The sequence below is a fragment of the Lygodium microphyllum genome, chromosome 1, assembly GCF_053477565.2.
Source record: "Lygodium microphyllum isolate KBCC chromosome 1, Lygodium_microphyllum_v1.1.10, whole genome shotgun sequence".
Lineage (NCBI taxonomy): Eukaryota > Viridiplantae > Streptophyta > Polypodiopsida > Schizaeales > Lygodiaceae > Lygodium > Lygodium microphyllum.
Genome location: NC_141135.1, coordinates 136,787,515 through 136,808,110, shown reverse-complemented (window position 1 = coordinate 136,808,110; position 20,596 = coordinate 136,787,515). Strand labels below are relative to the sequence as shown.

The following is a 20,596-nucleotide window of genomic DNA, read 5'->3' as shown; positions in this document are numbered from 1 at the left end:
TAAATGTATTGTATGAGATGTATTCTCATCAATGTATTCAAATTGTATCTTTGATAATTGTAAGTTGGACAAGATTTTAGCCCCTACAAGTCAACAAGTGTGATTTATGAATAGACTTGGAATGATGCTCTATCTAATCTTGGTTAGACGTACTAGGTTATCCGTGTAAAGAGCCAAAGCTAACTTGTGGACCTCATCACCTTGAGAAAAGTTGTTGGCTTAGGAAGGTTTCATGAATGTCTAGACAAAAAAACACCTTAGAATGCATAAACTGAAAGAAATGAAAGGCATATCAAACATGATTTGAGCACTCTTGCTCTCAAAAATTTCTTGGATGCTTACATGCATTTGATTGGTATCAATGGCTAGCCACTCCTTTTTGTGCATTATAGAAAACTATCCACTGACCTCTTGCTTGTCAAATTCAACAAAACTAAGATAGTTCTATCCCACATTCAATAATTTCCACCTCAATTAATGGCTTTGTTGCACACATCTATCCCTGAATGAATATGAAATGAGCCTTAGTCATTTTAGAGCATCAATCCAAATGGCAAACGTTTGTCTTAATTTATATTCTTAGGTCCCTTATGGATTACGTGGACATTTCTAAAAAATGGATGTTTGCTAGCATCACCACTCTAGAATGAGTTGTGATAAAGAAGCAAAAGTGGAGTAATTCTTGTGTATGTTTAGGACCCCCACCCGAGCTTATAATGCCATCCTTACACTCATTTGGAGATTTTTCTCTTATACGAGTCTCATATTGACCAGCAACCAAGCCATTGCAATGGGTTGTTGAACTATGTTGATGTTATTTCGTATTTTTTTTTTTATGATTGTAATAGTTAAAGAGTGTAACTCCTCCTTTCTAGGGACCTCTCATAAGGGGCCTTACTAGGAGATCTTGGGGTTTTGGAGTTATTTAGAGTATACAACATATATGTCTTGCTATTTTAAATACTACTAAAGGAAGATTATGGCTCATTGGACACTTGCTATCACTATGGCAATCAAAGGCTAGAATCATTTGCTCATTTGAAGAAGCTATACAAATACCAACATTTTCTTCTAACAAGAGTAATAGGATATATAAAAAATATTGGATTATTTCAACCATCTAGGTCATTAGTCCAAACACTACAACCATTCAAAAGCTTGATGGTATCTCGTCCAAGGGTCATATGGTGCTAGACCAAGATTATGTTTACATTGGCATGTCTAAGCTTACAAGGGTGAGTATTTTACTATTGTTCTTAAATTGACCATAAGTTGTAGACCAATTCATGCAAGGCATGCATGAGAACCTATAAGGTTTTTAATCCAAACATTGCCATGTGTGCCATTATATAGTATTCTATGTCTGCATGGAATGAATTAAACAGTTACATCACAGGAAAAGTTAGAGAAAAGAGAGTAATGTTGCACAAAATAGGTATGTAGCTACTTGGTTTGAGGCCTCTTTTTGCAACATGGTGGTCATTTCCAACATTTAGTGCTAGGATAAACAAGCTCGTAACTATATTTAAATATTGCCTTTTGAAGACTAAAAGTGAAGACGGGTGTATGTATGTGTGTACGCATGTACGCATGTGTTCATATGTGTATGTGTGCACATGTATGTGCATGCAACATGTTCATATGTGTAGGAGGGTTAGAAAATCTAGATTCACATCCATATGGTTATTTCCAATTTCATTAATTTCATTACCATTAGGGCCAAAAACACTTCAAAAATGGCACTTGTAAGAAAGTGATTAAGTTGCTAATTAGTTGAGGTTTAGGAAGAATAAAACCTCTAAATTTGGTTGTCCAGATGTGATTAATGAGAGAATATTTGGTTCATTGAAGAGGTCGGCCATTAATTGCCCTCATCTTTTAATCCAGGTCAGGGGTCACCTTTTCGGCCGTTTATTGTCTTGGAACTCGAGAGATTTTGTATTTTCGAGATTTTCGTACGAACTTTGCATTTGTTTGCTCCCGCGTTTTCTTTCTATACACTATTCTCTTTTACCATTCCTTTTGCTGCACTTGCTTTCTATCACTGTGAGATTCTTGCTCGGTTCATTTGCTAGAATGTCTAGCAATACTACTTCAAATAACACAGGCGCAAGCACACGTAAATACAAGCTATCTATTCAGCTAGATCCGACTTACACATCTTGGAGAAGTATACATCATCGAGTATTGATAGATGAGATTGAAGCCAACAGGTTGCGAACACAAGGAATGAAGCATATAGATTTGTGGGTGGATGGAAATATCTATCCCAGGGATCCTTCTACAGGTAAACCACCTTCTTTTTTGAATGTCCATGACTATATAAGATATGCTGGAGAAGGTTACAATGGAATGCTTGGCTACTGTATGAGGTTATACTCTGCATCTTACACATATATAGCTCAAGTGCACGAAATGAAAAAAGCACTAGAAACTACACAAACAAAAATTTTAGAGTTGACAAGTCAGATTGATATTTTGAAAAATATTAACAATTCATTGCAGAATAAGCTAATACGCTTGAGAGAAACTCCAGTAGGATTTAGAGAGAGGAAGAGACCATTAAAAAATATAACCAGCTTGTGTGAGAGAGCAAAGAAAAGGAGACTAAATCTTACAAAGAAATATGTCTCTAACATATTAGGCATAAATATCCAAGAGAATGAGGAAAGAATCAAACTTTTGAAGGAAACCATGAATAAGAAAGACATTTTGAGGATTCTTAAGTCACCAGAAAATGTGGATTTGAGAGGTCCAACTCTGAGAGAGTTAGTGAAGGATTTAAAAGACACAGTGAAAGCAAATGAAATCGTAGAGACATGCGATACTGTGGGTATAAGTCGAAAAGGTTACCGTGCTATCTCTGGATTATGGTTTAAAAATCTTAAACGCAATAGGGTAACTATATTTGGATTGCCCCGAGCCCTTGCAGTTTCCACTGCAAGAATTTCCATGAATCGCAAGATTCCACATGTTTTTGGAGATTACTTTCACATCGAAAGGTCTATGTCCTATGAAAAACAAAAAAAACAGGCAATTTTTTATTACAATGAGTTTAACAATATATGGGTTGATCTAAAAAAGGTGCAAATTGCAATGGTTCACATGTATAAAATCACAGTAGAAGAAAGTTATGGTGTTCTAAAGTTTGCCTTGAAGTTGGATGAAGCACAGATTCAAAAGGGACAGAAGATGGAAAGAATTAGCATTTGCCTCATGAACATGGCATTGGACCATGGCAATGGCGAGGGCAAAGCTCCATTGCATAAGATCCAATCCGAGATGGAGATTTGGTGGATTGGTGCAGCCCAGGTACCAATTGAAAATCATCAAACGTTGAAATGGTTGTTCAACCATACAGGTATTCCAAATATCATTAAGTCTCAAAGTGAAGGCGAAATGTTGGTAGTTGATGGGGTTGGTAAATTTAATGTGGAATGGCATATGAGTGCTGATTTGAAAACTATCAAATGTATGCTTGGAATATGTAATGGTGCAAATGCAAAATATCCTTGCATTTATTGCATGGAAAGTATTGGATCCAAAGATTGGAGTAGTTTGCGACCAGTAAGAAGAGCCCCAAATAGAGACTCTATAGATTTGAGTAAATTTAAAAACATAGAAGACATCTGGGATCCCATTCTTTCCATCTCTCTTAAGAATGTTCATATTTGTACTTTGCATGCAGAGATTAGAATAATCGATAAGCTTCTCAGGTTGCATCTTGACTACGCATATTCCATTAAGCCATTATCTTTATCAGATGAGTGTATTGATAAATGCGAGGCATTGCTATCGAAAATGGGATTTCATGGGGGCCAAGTTCACTTGAGAAAGGATCCAATACTTTCAGGAAAAACAAGAGATATCTTGGCCGATGTCTCTATGGGAGGCTCAAAAGCTAGACGATTCTTAGGAAACCATTCAGGAAAGCAGGTGAATGCGGCTTGGGAGTGTTGGAGAGAGCTATGTGAGATCACAACAAATGTTGCAAGCACGCCGAGGCTTGCGTTTCTTAGAATGGAGGTCTGGATACACCTTGATGTTTTTCTGAAACTCCTCAGGAAACATAAGACAACATATACATATGCGGAAGAGTTCAAAAGATCAATCACAAAGCTTGTTCAGGTGATAAAAGAGGCATGGGGAGAAAAAGATATCACTTTTTATCTGGTAAAGTAATAATTATTTAATATCGGCTTATTTTGATAGGTTTTTCAATTGGTATAAAATTTGTGTTGCTTTGTATTGCAGCATATTCTTCATATTCATGGACCTTTCTTTGTGGAGGAGCATGGCCCCTTAGCAACTTATAGCAACCAAGGCATGGAAAAATCCCACTATCAAGCACGCACAAGTTATTTTCGAAGCACAAGGCATGGGGGAGGAGTTACAAAAAGCAATGCTTTGGAGGAGCTATTCAACTGGTTTTTTCGACGACAACTTCAAAGAATGCAAATAAAAGACGGCAATGACACATGAGCAATCGCACTTTTATATATAAGAAAGAATATATACAAAGCTAGTTTTCCAAAACTCTCACATTCTCTTCCTCCTCATGAATCTTTCCTCTATAACGTAGAAATTTTTTTCTCTTGTAGCCAGCTATAGATTTTACATCAGCTCTGTCTGCAGCTAAGGCGTAGGATGAAAACGCCAAAAAGTATCCTGCTCTAGAAGCAGAGTAACTTGGACCGTAGCCAAAAATCCTAATTGCTGCAGTCTTTTCCAAAAACATTATTTTGTGGGCATTATATTGTAATCCTGAGAAACCTAGAAGCCTTGTAAGAGCTTTAATACAAAGTATCGGCCATGCTGCGTCCTCTGAGAAACTACTATGAAGTACAAAAAAGGATTCAGGGTCAATCCTAGCCAAGTAGTGGCCGAGTGCAATGTCTTTGGTGGTGTTACTAGCAGCTCTCGATCCTTTGCCACGCCCCAAGAGTTATCTGTATCGGCAATCTCCAACTGCAAATAAAACCCATACTGAATGAGCATGAAATGTAAACCTACCAATGTGTAAAAGCAAATTCAAAATTATCTTACCACTTGATTTTCATCGTACTCCAATTTAAACGGATTCCATAAATTAATTGATGATGCTGTCTCATTGGTGTTAGTCAATTCTTTAACATATTCAGACTCCTCTCTTCCAAAATTGGAAATGCCGAGCTCACTTTGAATGCGATCGAAGTCCTCATCAGTAATACTCAACTCTTTCTCAGCTTCTTTGGCCTTTTCAAAACAAAGAGAGAATGCCTCACCAGCATCAATAAACTTATAATCTAGAGTTTCTTTATCAAGTTTCAGAATCTCTTCCTTTGATTCATTTTCTGTGTCAATTATCCCATTTGCAGCATCAGAAGCCTCTGCAATAATTGTAAGACAATAATCTTCCCTGAGATTAAAAAGTTTTTGAATATCTGATAGTAAAATGTACTCCTTGTCCTTAAAAGGTATACATGGCAGGGAAGGAACAATATGGTGAGAACTCTCATCAGGTTGAGGGTTTGTATCTCCTTGGCTCTCCTCAATGATAGTCTCAGCTTTGAAGTGAGCAACATCCAAATTCTCAGCAATGGAAGCCTCAAAATCTGTATCTACAACCTCCTCTATTTCCCTTTCATCTGCTAGATCATCCAACATGCAAAAGCTGGCAGTCTTTGCTCCTTCCAACTGTTGCTCCTCAGCTTTCACAGGGTATTTGACAAGGCTGAAAATAATAAAAGCAGCAGATTTTCTCATCATCTTGTAGTTTTTGGAATGAGTGCAGCAAAATATGTCTATTGAATGAAACCTCTCCAGAGAGTGGGCCCTGCACTTTCTAGTAAATACTGCCTTTTCATTTCCTGTTGACCCAATGGGAACATGGACATATTCAATTGTGCCAACTTCAACAGAAGGACCTGCAAGAGTTTCAAACTCCAAAAAGTCCTCCATAATATATTTTTCACAAGATTTCAGAACTTTGTCAAGTTCCCAATCAGGATTAAAAATATTTTTCACAACTCCATAGAATGAGAGATCCATTCCATTCTGAAGCATAAAATCAAGTAGCCTCTCTGATGGAGTGATATCAATGAGCTCTGATACTCCTTGACCTCTCACTACTGACGTTCGCTTCCCTGGAGATGTACTTGGCTTTCTCACACTGGTGGCAGAGGATGGAGAGGAAAAATAATGCATAGGCTGATCAGATGTTGATGCACTTGAGCCTTTTGAAAGCCTTCTTCTTTTACCAGTTCCTGAAGAAACCTTGGATTCTATGGGTTCAGACATGTTTCCAACTTCTGACGATACGGCGCGATAAGAGAGAAACGATTCAGATGGAAAGGCCCCCTCGCGCCGTATTGGTGATCCCAGTAAGAAGCGCTAGAGCCACAACAAAGGTGGTCACACGAGCTTGGGGAACGCTGAAAGAAGACTAGATCTACAGAACCTCCAAAACGAAGCGAAGAGAGGAAAGCGAAGAAAACCAACAGTCGCTCTCGTGCCGTATCAACAATACAAACAGAGGTCGGAAACCGAAAAAAGCCGTACAGATAAGAAACACACCCTTATGTAGGCACGGATTATGCTACCTGGCAGTATCCGTTAGTCTCATACATGTGGCAGTAGCCGTTGGGCAACACGTGGCCGATAACCACGTGGCGAACAAGTGGACCGGTCATTACTTGACACGTAGCATACGGACCATAAATGCAGATACGTGGCACAATCAGTATCCGACACGTGTCTGACACGTGTCATGATTTACCTGGGTATATAAGTGGTCATTTTTCCGACGTGTACACTTTTCATTCTCGAGCTCTTCCCGCCTTGCTTGCCGATACGGTGCAATACAAGTCCTTTTTTCGCTAGCAAAAAGAGGTGTGCCGATACGGAGCGAGGGCGTCCAAACGGTGTGCTCGTTTCCTCCGTATCGCACCGTATCGACATCTGATCACCAATACGGAGCAAGGGCGTCCAAACGGTGTGCTCGTTTCCTCCGTATCGCGCCGTATCGGCATCTGATCTCCAATACGGAGCGAGGGCATCCAAACAGTGTGCTCGTTTCCTCCATATCGCGCCGTATCAGCAGATTGCTCCATATCGTGCCAATATGGAGCGAGGGCTTCCTTACGCAGTGCTGGTTTCCTCCATATCGCGCCATATCGGCATCTGATCTCCAATACGGAGCGAAGGCGCTGTTCCATTCTGCTCGCTTTGTTCATATCGCGCCGTATCGGAATTGCTCATTTTGTCACTTTCCTCGCCAATTTGTCTTTCAGTTATTGTCCTTCTGGTTGTTATTTTTGCTTTTCTGGATGGCAAGGACAAAGCAAACTACAAGAAGAGTGTATCTAGATGGGAAGGACAGTGGGGGTAGAAGAAAGTTAAAATTTGATGAATCTAAGGGGGTAGAAGAAGCTGGTCCATCACAGGCTCCAGAGCATTTTACAACAGAAATCCCCCCTACACCAGGTGTTGTCCTTACATCTTCTATAAATGTTTCTTCACCTGAAGTTGAGGAAGCAAAGGATGAGGCTTACCCTGTGAAAGATTCATTCCCTACAATGGTACCTGAGCCCACATCTGCTGAAGCCACTGAACACCCCAAGCCACAAAAGAGAAAGAGGAAGTCCAGGTTCTTCTATATGCAGAGATGTTTCAGTGAGATCAGGAAAGCCCAGAGAGCTACACAGCATGTCATTCCAAAAGCTGCTTTTATAAGGGTGGTTAAAGAGATCTCTGATAGATTGTCTCAAGTGGCAACTGTATCTGGTCTAAATAAGAAGTGGCAACTCTCAGCCATTCTTGCCTTGAAGATTTTGTTATTGATTTCATGAATGACGCTTACATTGCTGCCGCCCATGCTCATAGGATCACCCTTATGAATAAAGATTTCAGCATCATTAGCAGAGTGAGGTATAGGTTTGACAAAGTCCTGAGGCCCTTGCCTTCCAATGATAAAAAAGCCTTTGAAATCCTTAACGTTCCCCCAAAATTGTCCAGGAAAGAGAAAAAGCTAAATGTTGAGGATGTTAGTGACTTTTACCCTACAAGGAGTGCCACCCAGCAAGAGGCTTTCTTGAGTGAAGAAAATCAGGAGGTGTTTGAAACTGAAGACGATGTTTACAAGAGGAAAGCCGCATCACTTGCTCTCGTCAACAGCGAGAGGATGGGCAAAGTGTATGGGCAGATTCTTGTGAATGTTGCTGGGGAACTTGAGGAGGAATATCTTAGTATATCTCCCGAGGACAAGCCCATGTTGGAAAAAAGGGATGTCCAACTATCTGACTCCATAGTATTTTGTTGTATAAGGTAAGGTTTTTTGTTGCATAAGTTAAGTCTTATAGGTTCAATTATATTTTGGATGAAATTGGTATTGAATAGCTTTTGCTATTATCTGCAGGGCATTGGTCTCCTCTCTCACTCTCGATATCCGAAGAACCATATACATTGTTGATCCACTTCTCTCTGTGGGACTTTTTGCAAAATCTGGTTCTAATATTTCACCATTTTTTCGTAGCTTCGATAGTGTGAGAAATTACCACATCTTTTTCCCTTATGTAGAAAGGTATTTTTCTTTTTCTGTAGAGGAAAATTTATGTTCATTTGCTTTCACCCTTCTACTCACCTCTTTTATGAATTTGCAGAGGGCATTGGAGTCTCATCTACATTAATTGTCTTTCAAGGGAAATTATCTTTATGAATTCTCTCAGCGGTGTTCACGGTCAAGCACGAATGTATGTTGGAAGAAAATTACTTACTTTGATTTCTTTTATAAATAATATTTTAAACTTACAAAGCTTCCTTTTGCAGTGCTAGTAGACTCGTTTCTACATTTTTGGATACAACATACGAGGATCTTGCTGATCCTCAAAGGCCGTATACTTTTCTTCTACAAGAAGTTCCATTGCAAAGCGATGCGCATTCTTGTGGATGGAGAGTTATCTCAAACATTTGCAGAACAGTGGATTCAAAGCTGTTACAACTAGAAGGAGTGAATGTAAGTTTATTTCATTTGATGTTTGTGTAACCCTTATCATGATGTCTTTTCACTAACTTATAATATTTATTCTTACAGTGTAGAGACTATCCTGAATCATATGTTTGGTGGATAAGGGAGAGATGCATTGAGCTGATTCTAGACAAAGCAATCACACCGTATGATCCTGACTCCCCTCTTCCTCCCAAAACTTCAATGGCCAAGGGCACAAGCAAGGGAAAGGTCAAGGGAAAGGGTAAGGACAATGGCAATGGTAAAGACAAGGGCAAGGGAAAAGGCAATGGGACCACTGCTGCAGAGTCTAAGAAAAAAGGAATGCCAGTGCTCTCTCCTCTTAAATTTAATCCATTCCCTCTTAAGCCCCAAGAAAAGAGACTACCTGTAAAGGTCAAATTTTTTCAACAATCAAAGAAAGGCCCTGTGAGAAAAAATATCTTTGAAGAAATCGATAAAGAATGAAAATAGCAAACATAAGCATACACGAGCCTTTTTATTTTGGCTTTGTACATTTTTATGCAATTTTTGTACCTCATTGTGTAATGAAAATTTTCACTTGTAAATCGAATGTAATGTACATTTTATACACGAGCCTTATTATTTTGGCTTTGTACATTTTTATGCAATTTTTGTACCTCATTGTGTAATGAAAATTTTCACTTGTAAATCGGATGCAATGTACATTTTATTTATACACATTCGAAAGGCGACTTGCTTCACGATAGCTTATGAAGTTCCCATTAAAAAATATCTTGAGGATAGTCTATTAAGATAAATTCTTGCCAAGTTTTCATTCTCAAGGCCCCAAACTCACAATTGTGGGAGACAAACAACTCGTACAAAAGAAAGAGCGCTCGGCTCTTTTACCAATTGTTACACCATTCACTTTGAACTTATATCTAGGGGATGTATTGTCTAGCAATTCCAAGGTATCCCTCACATATTTCAGACTCCAATTGGAAGTAACATTCACCTTCTTTACTTCTTCATGCAGAAAAACGTGCACCATGAGTTTATATGGTGTGTTATCTGTATCAGAATCCAAGGGAATCCAAATACCCAATCTTAGTTTGTATCGCCTATAATCAAAGCCCAAAGCAAGATTTTGGCGAGGGATACTGTAAGCCAAAGCCAAGGATTGAGGGCATGCACTGCACCTCAAGATATCACCTTTATGATTGCACTCTCTAGATTTCCAATGCGTCCCTATAGTGTTGTCCAAATCCTCTTCCGAAAAGTTTCTACTTAACCAGGATACCTTCGTTCTTTGTAAATTTGTTGTTTTGAAGCAAGCCACGAAGATATGGAGGGGTACAAACCATGATAAATGTATTCTTCTTGAGATCCTTCCAACTGTCATGGACTTTTTAATATCCTGAGATATTTTGAATTTGAAACTCTGCACTGTTACCTTGTCAGGAATCTCCCAATTTAGAGATGAAAGACTTGGCAATGGCAAATCTTCGATATTCCCATACCTATCCGCTTTAGAGGGAACCACATACTGTGCATAATATATAAAAATCTTGCATTCACTATAAAAAGACACAGTTTGATCGGCATAAATAATGTTTTCCAATACCTTATGAATGGCATGGAAAGTCCCACTTAGGCTTTCCACAGGTTGCCATTCAATACTTGTTGACGGAAAGATATCTACAATGACGAACCGTTTGTTAGAACTTGCATAAATGGAAAAGAATTATATACGTTATTCAACTTATAACTTACAATGTGTTTGTTGGGGAACACGTTCGTTTGGAGGCAAGTGCATATCCTTGGCCATGTAAATATGTTGCACCTTGACAAACCAGCCTTCGGGCATAATTTTGAAGGCAATGATACGCCCCTTCCAGTGATGTTTTATATCTTCTCGTTTTCTTCTTTTCACCTTATGGGATCCCTTGCAAGATGGCAGCATGGTAACCCAATCGTTTACAGCAAAGGTTTTGGGCTCAAAATTTCCATCTACTCCCTGGCTATAGACTGTGCAAGAGTGTATTAAACGAGAAGGGCGCCTGGAGGAAGCCATGAAAAGAATGAAAGCGCAGAGAAAGAAGCTCAAAGAGGGGTGAATGAACTAAAAAGTAGCACCAAGAACCCAAATGAGTATGTATTGGGCGCCAAAAACAATATTGAAAGATCTCCCGACTTTCAAAAAACTCATTATTAATTTCATCACATCTCTGTCATGTATTTTGTCAGATTTGTAAGTAAATAACGTCTTTGGGACTCCAAAACATGTCAGACTTTAGGGGTTTTGGCTAAAAAAGAAGAGAGAATCACGAAATGGACTCCACTATCTCTAAAAAAGAGGAGACAAGAATACCATATTCTTGCACACGTGGCGAACTCTCTTTGGCCCTTTCCTTAATCCCGTGATTAACAAAAGTGCATTTTTTGAAGCGCTTTTGGCCCTAATGCAATTGGAGAAATTATGGTGTTCTTACATAATTCTGTTATATAGGGAATTTCGAGAGAACATAGGGAATCTTCATAGTGACCTATGATTCCCTACAAGTAGAAGTAGGAAATTATGTTCATGTATACTCTTATATAGGAAATTTTTAAAGAAATTAGAAAATAGTCTATATTGACCTTTAATTTCCTACTATTAGATGTGGGAAATGTGATTCCCTACTTGTACATAGGGAATACATGCATTCACACATAGGAAATATTACAACATTTTCTACATTTCACAAGTTTTCCTATATAGGGATTGATTAAAAGTCCATTGTGTATGTAAGTGGAAGGCATTATTTGAGACCCCTTTTTAGTAAGAAAATCATGGCTAGTTTTATGAATTAATAATACCCTTATGTAAAAAATACACATGTGGAATATAGATACTCCTTTTATGAATAAATTTATGCATTTTAAATTTTTTCCTTTTGTGAATATATATATGTAAGACTATATTTTTTAATATTCCCTTCTTTTGAACTCACGTGATGCACATTTTTATACATAGTAACTTACCCAAATTGTCAGCTTGCATTGAGAGCAAAGACACGAGACACGTTGATTAAGATATGCTCGCAATCTTGGACATCACGACCGTCATCATTTTCCATTTTGTCTACATTATGACAGACAAGAGGTTTTTGTTCTCATTCTCTTTTTCTTTTGTTATTTGCCTCCCTTCATCCATCTTTACTGTTCTCTCCCCCTTTATTTCTATAAATATTTCTTTATCCCCCCCATCTTCCCTCCTCACTCTCACATCTTCACTCTTAACCTTTCCATTTGCACTCGACGCATCTCACTAAAATCAAAATCAAAGATCAAAAATAAAAAACACACTAAACAAGGCATTGAAAGACTTTCTCTCCCCACCCCTCTTCATGCCTCTCTTCCCTCTCAACCATTCTCTTTCTATAAATTTTTTCTCTCTAATTTACTCATTATTTCTCTCTCTTTCTGTCACTCTCTATTTATTGTTTTTTCTATCTCTCTTTTTCTTCCTCTTTTTGTCTCTTTGTCTCCAATTCTCTTTCTAGCTCTCTTTTTTTTCCACTATCATTCTTCTCATTACTTCACCCCGAGCTTCACCCTTTTATCCACCTCTCCCTTCACTCTCTATTTCGTGTTCTCTTCCCCCTCTCTCTTTTTTTTTTCCCACTATCCTTCTTCTCTTTACTTCACCCTTTTATCCACCTCTCCCTTCAGTCTTTGTTTCGTGTTCTCTCCCCCCTCTCTTTCTTTCTTTTTCTCTTTCTTTGTTGCCCCCCTCTTTGTTTCTCTTTGCCCCCTTGTTGTTTTTTCTTTCTCTCTTTCTCTTTCTTTGTTACCCCTCTCTTTGTTTCTCTCCGCCCCCTCATTGTTTTCTCATCATTCTCCTCTCTCCCTTGTTTCTCTCTCTCTCTCTCTCTCTCTCTCTCTCTCTCTCTCTCTCTCCACTATCCTTCTCTTTACTTCACCCTTTTATCCACCTCTCCCTTCACTCTTCGTTTCAAGTTCTCTCCCTCTTCTCTTTCTTTCTCTCTTTCTCTTTCTTTGTTTTCGCTCTCTTTGTTTCTCTCCGTCCCCTCTCTTTGTTGTCCCTCTCTTTGTTTCTCTCCGTCCCCTCATTGTTTTCACACTCATTCTCCTCTCTCCCTATCTTTCTCTCTCTCTCTCTTTCTATCTTTCTTTGTTATCTTTCATGTTCTCTCTCTCTCTCTCTCTCTCTCTCTCTCTCTCTCTCTCTCTCCCCTTCAATGCATCTCATTCTCAAGAAAAAACAAACAAAAGAAAAGAAGAAAGAACAAGAACAAACCAAGAGGAGGCAATGTACTTACTGCAAATGCTCGAGGATGGATTCTTTGTCTTCTCTTTGCGACATCCCCTCTTTCTCCTTCATGCACTTCTCCCTCTTCTTCATAATTGACGGCGGTAGCAACAACGGTGAGAAGCTCTTATTCTCTCTCTTTCTCTCTTCCTCTTCCTCTCCCTCCCAAAGCCACGATCTCTTTCGCTCTCTCTCAAACTCTTTGCAAAAAAATACCGTGCTTAGATTTTCGTTGCTTTTTTTTTCAGAGTGGCATCGCTATTTATGTCACATTTGCAATGCAAATAAATGCGACGCAAATAGCGATGCTGCTATTTTGCATCGAAAATGATCATTGTTATACCTCCATTCCCTTGTAGTGGTAGACATAGTATAGACCATAATGATAGATCAGTTTCTCATGGATTTGGGCCTACATTTATACCGTGTTTTGCTATTATAATAAAATTATAATTATAGGAATTAAGTGCTTTTGAAATCCTATAGAGGATATTTACATTGATTTATGCATTTTGACTCGCATGTCTTGTCTATGATGGTACCACTTATCATGTTGCATCAACACATTGATGTATGCATGAGATTTTGAGGTATAATCTATAGATTTTGGTTTATGTCTAGTAGAGATTATTCATGTATTAGTGTGTATCCTAAGCCATAGTCTCAATTTGTGTTGGGCTATCATCCCAAGTGTATGCATGTGCCTTTGTCTTGGGTATATCAATAAGATCTATCAGATCTACTGCAGATTGGTTGCTTTAATGAGTTGTATGAAATGAAATCACTTGATTTTACCTCTATCTTTCTGCATTAAATCTTCCTAATTCCAAATTCTCTTTCTTTTATATTATTCTATCTCTTAATCTTCCTACACCCTTCTATCTCTTACCCCTGTAGTAGATCTTGAACCCTATATACTCTGATAATGTGTGTATATATGCATGAATATATGTGTGCAAATTTATGTATGCATGTGTGCTTAATACATATGCTTCCATGCATGTGCTCTCTCTCCCTCTTATTATTTTTATCTTGCATCATTTCTTTCTTTTCCTGAGTCTCCTATGTCTCATCCTTTTTCACCTCATACATATGCATGTCATTTACACATATATGTATGCATGGGTGTATGTGCACAAGTATGTGTTTGTGCATGGATGTATATATCTACATGTGTATGTATGCATGCATGTATGCGCATGTTGTATAAGTTTTTATCCATTGTCTTGTGTCTCTTTTATTTCCTCTCTTCTCTCTTTCATAGTCCTCTTTCTCTTTCTCATTGAGTTTTTCTATCTCCCTCCCCCCTCTTTCTCTCCATTTTTTTCCTTACTCCTATGTTTATGTGTATATAGACATGTGTGTGTATGTGTATACATAAATGAATGTGTTTGCACATTTGTATACATGCATACATGTGTACATATATTATGTGTGCTTTTATAGAGCATGTACATTTATGCATGTTTTTAGAATATGCACACATTACATGCATGTGTTTAACCATTGAAATATCATTTGATCAAGAAAATTAATCTCTCTTGTTTTAGAGTATGTGCATCTTTGTGGCTATTTTTAGAGTATGCATATATTGCATACACATGTTTAATCATTAGCACATCATTTCATCTCATATCTTCAATTAGAAAAGAAATTCATCTCTCTAGGAGAGAGAGAGAGAGAGAGAGAGAGAGAGAGAGAGAGAGAGAGCCACAAATAACTTTTCAAAGACTCATGTATTCTCTTTTCATCATCATAAAGCCCTTCAAAAGAAAACCCCTCTTATTTATTGTATGTGCAACCTTTCTCTTGCCCTCTTAGAGAGAGAGAGAGAGAGAGAGAGAGAGAGAGAGAGAGAGAGAGAGAGAAAGAGAGAGAGAGAGAGAGAGAACCACATGCAAGTTTACAAAGATTCATATTTCCCTTGTTCATTATTAAAATATGACCCTTCAAAAAAACCTCTTTATTTCTTAAGTACCAAACCTCTTCTCACATAGGCTCGAGGATTTTCTCCTTGGTTTGGGAGTCACCCAAGTAAACCTTTAAATAATAAATATTAATCACACATAGAAATGTAAACTAAATTGCAAAAATTACCTTGCTCTTCTTGACATGACATTTCGAGTCGTAATACTTACTTTGGAGCATTACCTTCTCTTGTCAACCTTCCTATGTATCTTAATCTCCATTTCATTAAGTATGATGTATACACAGGATTATAAGTTAGCCATCATACTATTGGTACCTTACCCTTGATTTGAGAGAGAGAGAGAGAGAGAGAGAGAGAGAGAATGTGATACCAAGTTAATGGTGTCCTAAAATGATCGGATGAATTGCATATGAAGACATAAAATACATCACAATGGCCTACAAATGATGGCCATAAATTCTCTAGAAAAATAACTCATTTTGGGCCTAACCCATTCGAAGCCATTGTGAACATACTCAACAATCTCCTTACAAGTTTTCGATGGGGGAAATCCTAGAATGGGTAGGACAACATATCCATGGAAAAGGTGATGATACATAAGATTGTGAATACGGAGTTCGAGGAGGGTATCTCAAGGGCTGTTAATGAATAAGCTCGTGAAGAATGGCTACTTTGAATATGGAGGTCTAGGAAGGTAGCTCAAGGGCCGTTAATTAATAAGTTCGTGAAGAATGGATAGTAGGTGGTAATCAGGAGACGGCGCGGGAGGGGGGCTGCTTGTTGCAAGAGGAGAGGGCGGTGGGGGGGTAGATGAAGCGGCCTTGGAGGAAGCGCTGGAGGATGCCGTGGATGGTGTGGTCGGTGAAGTGGATGCCGTCCCAGCTCAGGAAGGACTGGGGGTCCTGGCAGACCCGGGTGTCCGGCCCGCACGACGCCAGCGCGTGGAAGCCGTTCACAGTCCCCGGCAGGCTCTCCGGCGCGCCGCAGCAGGCGTTCAATGTATCCGTCAGGCCTGCATCCCATCCCCATGCACCACCACCCCCTTTATGACATGTATGATGTATGTGCACATTGGACCTCCCTGTTATTATCCTTATCCTCGTTTTGTATAATTATCCTTATCCCACATTTATGACATGTATGTACACATTGGACGTCACTCTTATTATTATCCTTATCCACGTTTTTTATAATTAACCTCATCCCACATTTTCTATCGTCTTTTTTTAAAAAAAGGGAGTGCTCATCCCACATTTTCTAATGTCTAGGGTTATTCTACTTATAAAATGGCCCAAAAACTACAAAATCCAAGGCAATCCTAACTTTCTCGGAATAGATTTTTAAAAAATATTTTTCCTTTCAACAATAATGCCTCTAGAGGTCTACATAGGATTCACACACACACACACACCCCTATGAAACTCAATCCGTGCCTCTACCATTGAGCTATGACCCCATTGGCTTGTGTAGTGTGAACACTCTTGACACCATAACTTTCTTTTTTGAACACTCTCGATACTGTATCTAAGAAACTTACTTAGAGCTATGTTGTCCCAAGATGAGTGGTGGCAAATGATTGAAATTCTAGCCCCACTCACCTTGAGGTTGCACCATAGGGTGAATGCAGGGGGAAATTTAATATAAGTCATAATTTCTAGCAACCAACACACTCAAGTTTCAAGGAAATGTAAAAAGAGACTGACATCTGATAGGCTCATCATCTCTACACCTCGTTAGACGATCCAATCAAAAAGAAGAAATTGAGTTCGCCCTACTAGTCTTGTGCTAGCACCATGATTTTCACAAGTGCTAATAGGGTGACTGTGTAATTAAGATCACCCCACTCAACTTGCAGACCTTGGGTGCGACCAAGTGTTAACAGGGGGAGTGGGGTTCCACTCTCCCTCCTGCTAACCCTAGCTATAACCCAACTCTTACTTTGCTAACTTGTTTTTAGCTTTCAAAAGTATTTGGGATACCAATTTCTACGGTGTATTTTAGTTTTAGAATTTCCAAGTACTTGAAAGTACTTTCCAAATTACTTCAATAGTTTGCATATCTCATTGGGGAAGCGCATTAGTAGTCTCTGACAAAAATGTTGGGAAAACAAATTTCTCGCTCTGTTAGTAACGTTTTTAACCACAAATGCTAGAAAAACTTTTTAGAAAATGCATATCTTAGAAGTTTAATTCGAAGCATTTGAAGTCAAAGACCGATGTATGCCTTTGAGAGATTATTAGAAGAAACACTTTGTAATGCGCATTATTTATTGGCATATGTTTAAAACAAGTCTTACCATAATCACTAGGGTTTGCGATAATATCCTCAAATGCTGCATAGAGGTCAAGGAAAACAAAGCTTGAGTTGGGAAGAGTATCTTGCATATATGATGCAAGAGAGCCCAATGAGTTTGTATAGTTACGAGAAATCTCATTAACCCATGCAATACATCCTTGTGAATCTAGAGTACTTCCGGGTATGAAGTATTTTGTTTGGGGACTACATCCCATAGTGCCGATTCCACTAATTACAAAAGTGTGAGCCCCTTGCTCATACAAGTGCTGCATCAAACGAAAGGAAACATTAGATATTCAACCAACACATGTATTCATATTTATGGGATATATCAATAAATATCACTTATATGCCCAGTTTTATGTACAAGGTGTTATCACATGGCATCACCCAAAAGTCATGTACATATATGCATATTTATGCGATATATCAATAGTCATTTAAATGATCAGCTAAGTACAAGGTGTTATCACATGGCATGACCCAAAAGTCATGTACATATATGCATATCAATGGGATATATCAACGATCACTTAAATGCCCAGCTATACATACAAGGTGTTATCACTTGGCATCACCCAAGAGTCACGTACATATAGTGGTCTTATACATTATGCAAGTAGAAAAAGTTGTACGCACTAAGTTTTACTATGCTAGAAGACAAAAAAAGGTACTAATTAAGTAAAGCATAAAAACACATATTAATGTTCATACACAAAATGATGTACAAACCTCAATAGCATCCCTGATTTTTTCCAATATGGTTGGCAATATCCTTATGATCTCCTCATATGTCATTGAGTTTTCAAGGTAATTTGTAATGTCATTACCCCCAAACTCAATGTAATAAATTGAATCCTCAATTGCACTAGCATTTGGTAGCTTGGTCACTAGTCCATCTAACCCTACAATAGCAATGATATTATGTATGTGTCAAGACAAGGAATGTCAAGCTAGACCAAACACATTTACATTACATACGAATGCACAAGAAAAATTTTAGTAGCTTACTTCTTCTAACCTGCATTTATGAGTTTCAAAACAGAGTCATGCCATTGGAGTTGGACATCCAAGGTATAAGGGACCATTGGAGGGGCACCAAGAGCTGTGGAATAGGATGTGTTGAGGGCAGTGGCACTTGCCATGGCATAGTTTACCCCTGCTGAGAAGTCTGTGCCCACAAAGTCCAAGAAGGGGTTCAAGAAGGGCAAGCCCAAGGTAGACACTGCAATTTAACAAAAACTAGGTGAATTATAAAATGATAGCTTCTCGAGACATAACAGACTTAATGCTCATTTGAATTCTCTCTTTCAAGACAAGGTGTTAAAAACATTATTCACAAAGAAACTAAGGTTTAGTGCTAAGTGAATTGCTAAATTTGAAAAAAATCCATGAAATTATTGGAGAGAATGTCGGGAATTTTTTAAATCTAGGATCATTTTGGTTATAATATGACAAAATACTTTCCAAATTGAAGAGACAACTATGTTATTCATGAACTATCCCATGTTCGGTATTAGAAGCATGGCCTCTATAGCTATAGTATAGGAAGATTGTTGAGGAAACCCACTCCCGCCAGTAGGTTCCCCTCCCCCCACTACCACACAGTCACCCATATGCCAATAGTGGGAGTGGGTTTTGCATTCCCATGAGTACCCCCCCATGAACCTTAGCAAAAAAATACAGTTGTAGTACAAGGCTAGTAGGGTTAACAAGTTCCATGGGTTCCTATTGCTCCAAAAAAAAGCTCAAGAAATGATCCACCAATCACACATAGGAATTCAATGGCCTTTTTCGTCATGTTCCTTGAGAAAACCATTAACACAAAGGCTATCCCTAGCACTCGCACAAGGTGTGACCATGAGGTGAGGGAGAGGATTTGAAAAGCCCACTAGCCCCATTTGCACCAAGTGCAATAGTGCTCTAATAGTGGAGTAACTCTTTAGAAAGAGTTGTACTCTAGCCAAGTTTCGGCAAGCAACACCAAATGGGAGTCCATACAGTTCAGCCAAGAAATCCAGAAGGGTACATTGGTACTAATTAAGTGTTGAGTGTAATTAAAACCTTTGAACTGTAATCAAAGCCAAACGATACATTGGTCTTAATTACTTTTAGGCTGCTAATTAGAGATTAGTGCAAGTAAAACCTTTGAGAGTGAAGAATGTCTTCAATGAGAGGCTCTCGCTAAATGGAACGGAACTATTGAGGACTTCTCTTGCTGAAGTTTATTTCTTTTGAACGTGTTGGCGTAGCCAAGAAGAGAACCAACCATAGAGAAGGTAAATAAGAATTTGACTAGAGCCTGCCAGCAGCTAGGTTGCCATGGCGGAGATTGAAGGCATGGAAGGGCTTATTCATAAGCAAAGGTGGAGCCTCATCTCTATGAAGTCGGAGAGAGAGAGAGAGAGAGAGAGAGAGAGAGAGAGAGAGAGCGCGTGTGTGTGTGTAATTACCGAGATGGTCGATGAGGATGCGGCCGTTGGAGAAGCGATCAGCGGGGCGCTGGAAGAAGGTGGAGCCGTAGGGGAGGGAGCGGGGCTGCTTGAGGACGGGGTGGAATATGCGCACCACGTTGCCTGTGTCAGTGAGAGAGTCCCCAAACGCGAAGACGGCAGGGGCGTCGCACAGTGCACTACTAGAGGAGGAGGATGACGATGATATGGAAGCAGCTGATGGCGTCGATGATGCAGTCTTATAAAGGACAGAATAAAAAGAAGGTGATTCTGACGCTGATGGTGATAGTGCTAGCGTTGCCAAGAAGAAGAAGAAGAAGAAGAGCGCGGCCATGAGAGAGACGCCATGTCTGCCCGCCATGCTCCACGCTCTCTCTCTCTCTCTCGCTGCACTTCTCTGCTCCGAGCCCATCCTTTAAACCTCTCCCGATGAAGTGAATTCACTAGATCTACCTTTTTTTTATTCACATTTTCGATGTGAAATATATTGATATTGCTCTCGTCATTTAAGACGTTCCGCAAGTATAAAAAACGTTGGATGCCCGAAACATTATCATATCCTTCCCTTTATAAGGTACTAAAAAAGCTAATTAAAATCATGCTCATTGTGTCTAGCCTTATCCTTTACAATGCTTACAAAGATAACATAAGCCATG

At 39.0% G+C, this 20,596-nt stretch overlaps 1 protein-coding gene across 1 annotated transcript; it reads right to left on the bottom strand.

Annotated features, from left to right (window-relative positions):
• Positions 1-15,566: 15,566 nt before the first annotated feature.
• Positions 15,567-20,367, bottom strand: LOC148041719 (GDSL esterase/lipase At1g09390-like). The gene is made up of 5 exons (XM_087681682.1): positions 19,941-20,367; positions 18,509-18,712; positions 18,220-18,392; positions 17,489-17,753; positions 15,567-16,204 (listed from the first exon to the last, which is right to left on the bottom strand). The coding sequence occupies exons 1-5, from the start codon at positions 20,350-20,352 to the stop codon at positions 15,942-15,944; spliced, it is 1,317 nt and encodes a 438-aa protein (XP_087537808.1). The 5' UTR covers positions 20,353-20,367; the 3' UTR covers positions 15,567-15,941.
• Positions 20,368-20,596: the final 229 nt, after the last annotated feature.

What these genes read in the sequence shown, in the direction of transcription:
- LOC148041719 (XM_087681682.1), bottom strand. Translation starts at nt 20,352, where the DNA reads ATGGGCTCGGAGCAGAGAAGTGCAGCGAGAGAGAGAGAGAGAGCGTGG. An exon ending in TTTGAAACTCATAAATGCAG is followed by an intron (nt 18,393 to 18,508) that starts GTTAGAAGAAGT and finishes TTGCTATTGTAG; the next exon opens with GGTTAGATGGACTAGTGACC. An exon ending in AAATCAGGGATGCTATTGAG is followed by an intron (nt 17,754 to 18,219) that starts GTTTGTACATCA and finishes CGTTTGATGCAG; the next exon opens with CACTTGTATGAGCAAGGGGC.